At 40.4% G+C, this 10289-nt stretch overlaps 1 protein-coding gene across 1 annotated transcript; it reads right to left on the bottom strand.

The window, feature by feature from the left end:
* Positions 1 to 1117: 1117 nt before the first annotated feature.
* Positions 1118 to 8214, bottom strand: Znf134 (zinc finger protein 134). Its single transcript, XM_042055588.1, has 3 exons — positions 8085 to 8214; positions 6994 to 7065; positions 1118 to 4172 (listed from the first exon to the last, which is right to left on the bottom strand). The coding sequence occupies exons 1-3, from the start codon at positions 8212 to 8214 to the stop codon at positions 2929 to 2931; spliced, it is 1446 nt and encodes a 481-aa protein (XP_041911522.1). The 3' UTR covers positions 1118 to 2928.
* Positions 8215 to 10289: the final 2075 nt, after the last annotated feature.

Genomic DNA, 10289 nt, shown 5'->3' with positions numbered 1-10289 from the left:
GAATCCCATGTACTCTCTGGTTGTATTAAAGGAAGCCTGTGTCACAATCTCTTCAGAGGCTTTGTATGATAGACTATTCTGACTTGATCTTACTGTTAGATGCTATGCAGCCACATCCTCAATTACTTTTTCAGAATATGCTTTCTGACAATGCCTTCTAACAAACCTCTTAGTTTCAGTTCCGTTTGTGATTAAGATGGGTTGGCAATTTCCCAAATCAAGTCTTGAGTCTTCTCTTCACTTCATTATATTCTTTTTACTACAACACTTCTGTTTAAAAATGTTCTCAGTTAAATGTACATATAAAAATTCATACATGAGGGGGTTGGAGAGTTGGCCTAGCAGTTAAGAGCATTTACTGTTCTTCCAGAAGTCCTGAGTTCAATTCCCAGCAACCACATAGTGGCTTACAGCCATCTATAATGATATCGAATGTCCTCTTCTGGCATGCAAGCAAACATGCAGACAGAACACAGATACATAATGAATAAATCCATACATGAATATATGTAACAATTGTTTTTAATATTTAGAAGATGGAGCAAGAAAAATGACAAGGGCTGGAGAGATGGCTCAGTGGTTAAGAGCATTGCCTGCTCTTCCAAAGGTCCTGAGTTCAATCCCAGCAACCACATGGTGGCTCACAACCATCTGTAATGAGGTCTGGTGCCCTCTTCTGACCTGCAGACATACACACAGACAAAATATTGTATAACAAATAAGTAAATAATAAAGAAAGAAAGAAAGAAAGAAAAATGACAAATATGATAATCAAGTAATTATAATAAATCTATATTTCCAGTAGTCAATAATAAATGAGCTATTCACACACATAGCACAAATACATGTCAAATTAGATATTCAGACAAACAGAAGACTGATGTAGGAGTGTTTTATATCTATCTGTTGTTTCATTGGTTAATTAATAAAGAAACTGCTTGGCCTGATAGGTCAGAACATAGGTGGGTGGAGTAGACTGAACAGAATGCTGGGAAGAAGGGAAGTGAGGTAGTCACCATAGTTCTCTCCGAGATGGACGCTATACAGATTACTAAATATGGGTTAAAGCAAGATATGAGAATTAGCCAATAAGAGGCTGAAAACTAATGGGCTAGGCAGTATTTAAAAGAATACAATTTGTGTGTTGTTATTTCGGGACATAAGCTAGCCAGGTGGCCGGGAGCAGGGCAGCAGGAATGCGGCCCACTGTTCCTTCTACAGAAGACAAAATGTACATAAACACTTGGTAGTCTAATTGACATATAACCTCTTGAAGAACATATATACAGTAAAATTTATGGCTGCCTAGGAATTGAGTAAAGAGCATGAAGAAGGATATTGAGAAAAATCCTGATGGTAAATTTAGAACTCTGAGGTATAATCAACTGCTAGAGTGGCTTTACAGTATATACACATATATCAAACTACACAATATAGATGGAGAATGCTGATTACACTCCATAAAGCCTAAAAAATAATTAAATTTCCAGACCACCTACTTCTACTGTAAAATCAAACAAGTGGACATTAATAAATTAATTCTACCATATCACTGCACATGCCTTAGGAATCCATCTCTCCAGTGGTAAGCAACAAAGGCCATTTCCACTATAACCAAGAATTCTGGCAACTCACAAAAGTTATGTTCTTGAATCATTCTTGTATTGTATCACTCTTTGCTTGGGGTTACTACCTATAAAGCAAAGATATTTGGCAAAGATCTCAGGAAGGCATAGGAATCCATAAAAAAAAATCTATGTTGAGCTAGTAACCTTGGTTCTAAGTGGTACAGCATGTTATCCTGAAGAATTCTACAAATCTTCTTGTCCTACACAGTTATCATGAGTAGAACATTTAAGAGTGTTCTTACCAAAAATAAAATTAAAAAAAGAATTTCCCCTGTAGTTAATTGAAATAATCTGTAAATCCAAATATTCACATTCACTATTTCCATACTTTTGTTTAGTAGCACTTTGGGTTATATAGAAGGTAGCCTATATCCCTATCCTGACCCCAGAAAATACAGGCTATATAGGTTTCCTCAACTGTGCAAGGAGATAGCACATGCACTAGAAATGAGACAAATGATCCATTCTGCTCCCAAGGAAATGGCAAGTTTCTGCAAAACCAGTTTGTGGTCCTTCAAATAACTCTGAAATCCAGTCAAGTCAGATCCTCCAAATACTTGAAATTATTATCCATGAAGCTTTTTTCAACAATACAAGGTAACACCATAACTAGATTAAGAATTGCTCTCAGCAACTCACTGTCCTATTAAAATACAGGACTGTTTACATCTTTAGTTTGTCAAATCCTAACTTTGTTTTCAATACACTCTAGCCTTCCTAAGACTAAAAGTCACAATTCTAAGGCATTTATCATTGGCAAGCAGAGTAATTGGAGGAAAGTACTTGTTCTGGTTGGATGACATAAAAGATGGGAAAAACAGTATGTTACAAAGTTCATAAAGAGCTGGAGATAGTGGCACATGTCTAAAATCTCAGCTACTAAGGAACTGAGGAAAGGGAAGTTCAAGGTTAGCTTAGGCCAAATAACAGTACTGTCTCAAATCAGCAAATAAAAATATTTCACACAAAAACAACATCTATGAAGTAAATTATCTTTGCAAGCCAGATACAAGCACAGCTCAGACCATCTTGACTGAAGACAAGTCTACCAGTCAGTTATGACAGAGAGAGAAATCTTACTGTTGTCAAGTGTGCTTCACAATTATTACAGGGACTGGGCTGAGTAAATAAGTTTTCTTTCCAGAGGATGTTGGAAAGACCAAGATGGAGGCATTCAAGTGATTTCAGCCATATGCAATGAGTGAAAGAACTCTGGCAAGTTACTTGAGCTGGACAGAAAGTACAACATAGCTCTGTCTGAGACTCGGCACCTGACTGAACACTGTGTTGCAAGCACCTCCTACAGTCTTCTTGCTGCGTGGATCTTTTGGTGCCGATTCAGGTGGGAGCTTAAGCTGTAGGCTTTCCCACACTCACCGCACTCATATGGTCTTTCTCCAGAGTGAACTTTCTGGTGCCGAACAAGGTGGGAGGTTCGGATGAAATCTTTCCCACACTTGCTGCACACAAAAGGCCTTTCCCCAGTGTGAACCCTTTGGTGTGCTATAAAATCAGAGCTTCTACTGAAAAGCTTCCCACATTCAGTGCATTCAAAAGGCTTTGTCTCGGTGTGAATTCTCTGATGTTTAATGAGGGTGTATCTGTGCCCAAAGGATTTCCCACAAGCACTGCAATCATAAGGGTTTTCTCCAGTGTGGATACTTTCATGCTGAACAAGTGTAGATCTGTGTCTGAATACTTTCCCACAATCACTGCACTTATAAGGCCTCGATCCACTGTGAACTCGCTGGTGTACTATGAGGTTGGAATGATGACTAAAGTATTTCCCACATTCAGTGCACTTATATGGCATTTCTCCAGTGTGGATTCTCCTGTGCTGAGCGAGGTTGTCTTTCCGACTGAAGGCTTTTCCACATTCACCACATTCATATGGTCTTTCTCCAGTGTGGATCCTCTGGTGCTGGACGAGTGTGGCTTTGCGGCTGAAGGCTTTCCCACATTCCCTGCACTCAAAAGGCTTTTCTCCACTGTGGATCCTCTGGTGCTGCACCAGGGTATCTTTGCGGTTAAAACCTTTCCCACACTCACTACATTTATAATGCATTTGTCCAACATGAAAGTCGTCTTCATTCTCAGTGCTCCCTGTATTCTTCTGGCTACAGGAGACCTTTCGTCGGGGACTAATCGTACTGTCCTGAAGGTTCCTCTGCTCCACCTCAAACACTGAAGGCTTCTCTGAAGAGTAAGGCTCTACAGGACCTTTGGAATTCTTAAATAACGAGGCTTCGCCTTGATTATTTTGTGAAGAATTCTCTACAGTGTTATGCTTTAGGTTATGGCAAAAGCTTTCACTTAACCAGAACTGTTTCTCACATGCCCTGCACGAATACGTTATAAGTGCAGTGTGTGTTCCTTGGTGTTTGTCCACTTCCAAAAGACCATTCAAAATGGGGCCACATACATCACAAGGGTAAGTTGTCTGTGTGAAGAAAGAACCTGCCTTGGGAGTGTTAACATGTGGCACTCCAAGAGAAATGTTTGGTTCAGGAAGTTCTTCTTCATCCTTCACTGCACACCAACAACCTGAGGGTGGAAAAAACAGTGAAATATACAATGTCTCAGTCAGGATTGCTAATGCTGTGACGAACCATGTGGCCAAAAGCAAGCTGGGGAGGAAAGGGTTTATTCAGCTTATTCTTCTACATCATTGTTCAGCACCACAGGAAGTCAGGACAGGAACTGAAATGTCACAAGAACCTCAAGGCAGGAGCTGATACAGAAGCCTTGGTGGGTGCTGCTTACTGGGTTGTTTGGCCCACTTTCTTATAGAACCCAGGACCATCAGTCAAGGGATGACACTACCCACAATGAGCTGGGACGTACTCTATGATCACTAATTTAAAAAATATCTTACAGATGATTTTTAAGGAGGCATTTTCTCAATTGAGGTTGCCTTCTTTCAGATAACTCTAGCTGTGTCATATTGACATAAATCTAGCCAGCACGTAAGTCTAGGTTAAGTGCATAGGGAGGTTGACGAGACAAAAGTACAATCAGTTTGATAGTACTCTATACAGTGTTGGGATCCAGTGATCATAGAATACAGAAGACTGTCAGATAAGACACAAGAATGAGGTTAGTACAAGGAGAAAAACTAGTCTCCATATTAGTTCTCTGAAAATGACTTCTAGACAGCCTTTGACTGCTAGTAAAACAGCAGAGTTATGTATAAGTGTATGTCCTGGCCCAGGAATTTTTTTAATGACTGGCTTATATTCAAGGACTATTAAAGAATTATATATGCATCTAATGACATTAGTTTGGTCCAATGACTTCAGATCAGTACAATGACCTTAGTTCAGCCCGATACTGGGAAGGACTGTAGAGGGAGCAACAGAAGATACTTGCACTAGAGATGTGGGAAGAAAAGCCCGGGGTCAGAAATTAGAACAGAAATAACAAAAGGAGTAGATGGAAAGAAAAAGACAAGAAGGTATGTCCTATGGCACTGGCATCAGATGGTAGTGGACACAAGACGGGTTTCTGATACTACCTGAAAAATATTTGAAAGCCATGCCCTCTTCTAGTTCTTACTTGAGTTGATCCAAGTCCCTTCTGCTGTGCTTAGAGTCATCACCTCTCAGCCAAATGCCCAGGACTCTCTTGTTTGACATATTTCAGGAGCCATAAAGGATCTGGAAGACAGAATCATCAGGAAAGGATAGGTGTGTATAAAACCCACCCATGCAAGACTGGAAGGAAAATACAATAAAATAAAGCCCACCTTGAAGGGACAGTGCAGGGAGTTCTACAAACAATGACTATGATGACTGAAATCTTTATTTGCTGATCCAAGAAAACGCTAGATAAAGGAGACAGACAATGGATCCCTGAAGTGTGCGGCCTGTGGACAAAGTCCCATCACCAGGGAGAATGCACGGAGGGTGTGATCTACAGGGATAACCTTAAGGATCTCAACCCCCAAACATGTCCTGGGTAGTCTTCAGACAGCAAGAATTGGGGAACAAAGCGAATGGTGGAGAAAGGTCATTATGTCTGAGGCTTGCCACCCAGAGAACCTATGTGAGGGAATCAGGGAAAAAAACAAGCCCTATAGTTAAAAAAAAATAAATAAAAAATAAAAAAGGAATAGTGCCAGCCCGGAAGCCTAGGACAGCTCTCCTATCCAGGGAGATAGGGAGATGGTAAATATAATGCATCATACCACAATAGTAAAATGTCTCATCTTCATCTAGAAGCTCCCACTTCAAACAGGAAGAATACCTAAATTCATTCTCCTGCTAAGTCACATGATCCTCAGCCAAATGGAAAATTCCCCTCCAGTTTCCTGTTTCTCCTCTTAAACACTACAAAAAACAATGCCCATAATAACTCTCAACCTCAGTCAAATCTTTACTTCTCATGCCTCACCCTTCCCCAAGATGCTGGACCAGAATAGCTTGCCGGCTTTCCTGCGGGTTGCAGTGTGAGACACCTTGCATTTAGCATGTCTAAAAACCCAATTCTTAATCCTTCTGAGAAACTTCACCACAATAACTTACATTTCCAACCTTTCAGATGTTTATAGAATGGGGAAGTGGGGAGGAAGTGGGACAGCTTATCACTCCGTGCTTTCACAACCACATCTGATAGAGCAGGACACTTTGATGGTTTCATCTTCGCACCAATCTCCAGAATTTAATGACTATCTAGAATCCATTCCATGCTTGCCCAACCCTGTGCTAGTCCAGTTACTACCAGATCATTCTAGAATCAACTGCAATAGCTTCTCGGACTGAGTCCCTGCTTCAGTCCTTATCATCCCAACCCCACAGTAGACTCATTTTTTAATCTTTTTAAGATCATCTCTCGGGGGCTGGAGAGATGGCTCAGAGGTTAAGAGCATTGCCTGCTCTTCCAAAGGTCCTGAGTTCAATTCCCGGCAACCACATGGTGGCTCACAACCATCTGTAATTAGGTCTGGTGTCCTCTTCTGGCCTGCAGGAATACATGCAGACAGAATATTGCATACATAATAAATAAATATTTTTTAAAAAGATCATCTCTCCATCTTTCAAAATGCTCCTTAGTTTCCAAATGAGGGCACAATTCATCTTAAGCATGTCACACAGGATAGGAAATACTGCTGCAATTTCTGTTGCCTACAGGGCTCAAAAAGGCAGGCATTTTTCGACCGTTCCATGCACGCTGCTCTGGTCGTGTTTTGTTTTGCCATTACATTACCCTACATTCCACTGCTGGTCAGAAAACAGAAATTCTCCCACCCACACTGGTCACCTGCCTTGCAGCCACTTGCGGATTTGTGATTTGAGGGTGAGGATGACAAGAGAAGGGCTGAGAACCTAGGACCCACCTGCGCAGGGTTCATGGCCATGGACCTCACCTGCCTGAGCAGCACCAAAGTCGGGCGAGCGGTGACCGCTGCTCGCCTGCCGCTGGAGACCGGATCTCCTACCTCAGGTCCCAAAGTTTGGCCATAGAGCTGTCAAGATGCCTGACGCTGGGAAGATTCCGGAAGTCCCGCCTAAACGGAAATGCTCCCAGAAGGAACACTGGATTGTGGGTAATGTAGTTCCTTCAGAGAAATTGCCCCAAGGTCTCTAAATGCATCATCAGTTGGGGTTTAAACAATGTGACTTGACTTAAAGTTCTGGGAAAGTTCCCAGACCCTCGCTGGGACAAGCGGGAACTCCTTTATCTGAGAATGCCCGCACCCAGAGAACAAGGAGTGCAACTATTGAGACAAATTACTTCAAATGTTCCCCTAATATTCACACACATCAAAATCACTAAGGTTATTAACTGCCCACGCTTATATTCTTCATTGTTAAAATAAGTAAAATATAAAGCTTTAAGTTAATTGTTCAAGTTTCAACGGTGACCTCATGTGAGAGGCACACACTGAAGAGGGTGGATATGAAGTTCTAAGCCAGCCTGAGCTATATATCAAGACTTTGTCCCCACCTCCAACTAAAATTAAATAATAATAAATAATACTACAGAAATGGATAATTCGTGGAAATATTGAATGTCGCCAGAATGGTGAATATGAAGTGAGTTGTTATACTATTGTGCTTCTTTATGCATCTAGCAAGTGTTTGGTAAAGACCTCCTGTTTTGCAGGAACTATCTTCTGTGGGAGGAACAAACTTGAAAGTAATGAACCAAGACGCAGGTCATGAAGGAAACTCCTATTCAAGAAAGGGGAAGAAATATGAAAAATACAATGTTGTATGGAATGCTGGAATATGATAGGAAAAACAGGGGCATTATGATACATACCTATAAATTCTCTTCAACAAGAAAATAAAGCAAGGCCAGTCTTGGTTACACAGTGAGAGACTGTTTCACACTTACTTCCTCTGAACTGAAACATTACCCCCTAGAGGGAGGAGGAAGAAAAATTTTCGTAAGTCTAGGGAAGCTAACACAGTTTACAAAGCTCAGATCTGGAAGTTTGTATAAATAGCAAACTATTGCTGGTAAGAGGAGACTCTGGCCATGTGAGCTGTCTGCATGCTGTGCCAGGACCTACAGGGATGAAGCATTTGTGAATCATCACCATGCTGGCATGATCTTGGTGATGCAGCTGTCTTTGAGTCATGCTGCTCGTGTAACCTCTCACCTAGTTCTGAAATACCCTCAGGAACTTCACCGGCTCATAAACTACATTTTTGAGGAACCTACAGACCTCCAGACTCCCTCTATTATCCTCTTCCTCCCCAACACCTCTGCTACTCACTTTCTCCATTCAAAGACATCTGTTAAACTTTCACAGGAGATAGAAATTGTCCTTTTTGAACTATATTATTTCACTTAACAGCCGATAGATGTATCCATGTGGCGCAAATTTCAAGATATCATTTGTCTTTATGAATAATCCAAGTTTTATGTATCTGTGTGTAATTTTCCTCAGTGGTTTGTCAGTTGATGAGCATCTGCTTTAATTCTGTTGTGAGTAAAGTTGCATAAATGTAGATGTGCAGGGAACTCTGCAGTCTATTTAGATTCCAGAGGCCAAATGACTGACTCATATGGCTGAAGTATAATATAGAAGTAGATGAATAGATAAATAGTACTTTTATTATTTAAAACAATTTTAAATTTTAAATGTATTATGATCATATTCTTCCTCTCCAGATTCTCTCCCATTCCTTAACCATCCAACTTTATGTTCTCTTTCAAAAAATGAAAACCCAATACAACAATCCTCCCAAAACAACAAAACACACTAAAATGTAACTAAATAAAAATATATGCACAAAAACTGGAATCCATTATATGTTGGATACTACTCCTGAGCATGAGGATTTTTCTGTAGTGGTTGATACATGAGGTCACTCTATTGGAGGCTTAAGTGAGAGTTCAGTTGTTAATCTTCACTGTAAAGGCTAGTTTTTTAATTTTTATTTTATATTTTATTTTTATTTTATTAATTAATTAATTTACTCATTTAAAAAATCAACAAATAAAAATACAAAAACTATCACTCCAGAATTGGACAAGACAAGCCAAGTGAAGGAAAAGTGTCCAAGACAATGCACAAGAATCAGAGATCATTCATTTAGTCACTCAGGAATCTTATAGAAAACACTAAAGTGGAAGCCATGATATATGTGCAGAAGACCTGTTGCAGACCTGTGCAGGTCTCATTCATGGTGCTTCATTCTCTGTGCATTCTGAGCTTTGTTCATGTTGATTTAGAGCACTGGTTCTCAGCCTGTGGACCATGACCATTGTCAAGTTGCTACCTCCAAAAATATTTAGATTATGATTCATAGCAGAAGAAAAATTACACTTATGAAGTAGCAATGAAATAACTTTATGATTGGGGGGATCACCAAAACATGGGGAACTATATTAAAGGGTTGAAGCATTAGGAAGGTTGAGAACAACTGATGTACAGGGTTTTGTTTTCTTGGTGTCCTCCATCCACTCTGACTCTTATGTTTTCTTGACTCCTCTTCAAGCAGGGTTCTCTGAGCTCTGAGGGGAGAAATTTGATGGAGATAGTCCATTTAGGGATGAGTGTTCCAAAGGCTTTTATTCCCTGTGTAGTGTCTGGCTATGGATCTTTCTAATTTTTTACCATCTGCTGCAAGAAAAGCTTCTCTGATGTTGGGTGAACAATGCATTGATCTATGGGTATAGGAGTCACTTTATCAGGGATATTTTTCTTTTTTTTTTTTTTCGAGACAGCGTTTCCCTGTAGTTTCTAGAGCTTGTCCTGGAACTAGCTCTTGTAGACCAGGCTGGCCTTGAACTCAGAGATCCGCCTGCCTCGCCTCCCGAGTGCTGGGATTAAAGGTGTGTGCCACCACTGCCCAGCTGATTTTTTTCTTTTTGTAGATAAGTATTATTTGATTTTTTCCAAGGTCCCTGGGCTATCCAAACTCAGGTTCTTGGTCACCCAAACAGCGTTTTTGTGGGTTTCTTCTCATGAAGTGGACCTTCAGTCATTGGTTTCTCCCCTTAATTTCATGCCACTATTAAGCCTTGCATACCTTGCAGGAAGTAAACCATTGTAGATAAATGGTTTGTTATTGGTTGGGTACTTACTTTACTGTTTTGATACCATGCAGTGTGCCTTCATCTACTAAAGACACTAGAACATAGGGGTGAAGGTTCTATGTAGGCATCAGCTCAACTCTCTATGTTCAATATAGGTGTTGTTTTCAG

The sequence above is a fragment of the Arvicola amphibius genome, chromosome 8 (assembly GCF_903992535.2).
Source record: "Arvicola amphibius chromosome 8, mArvAmp1.2, whole genome shotgun sequence".
Lineage (NCBI taxonomy): Eukaryota > Metazoa > Chordata > Mammalia > Rodentia > Cricetidae > Arvicola > Arvicola amphibius.
Note: the sequence above shows the minus strand (reverse complement) of the source record. Positions and strands in the feature narration are given on the sequence as shown.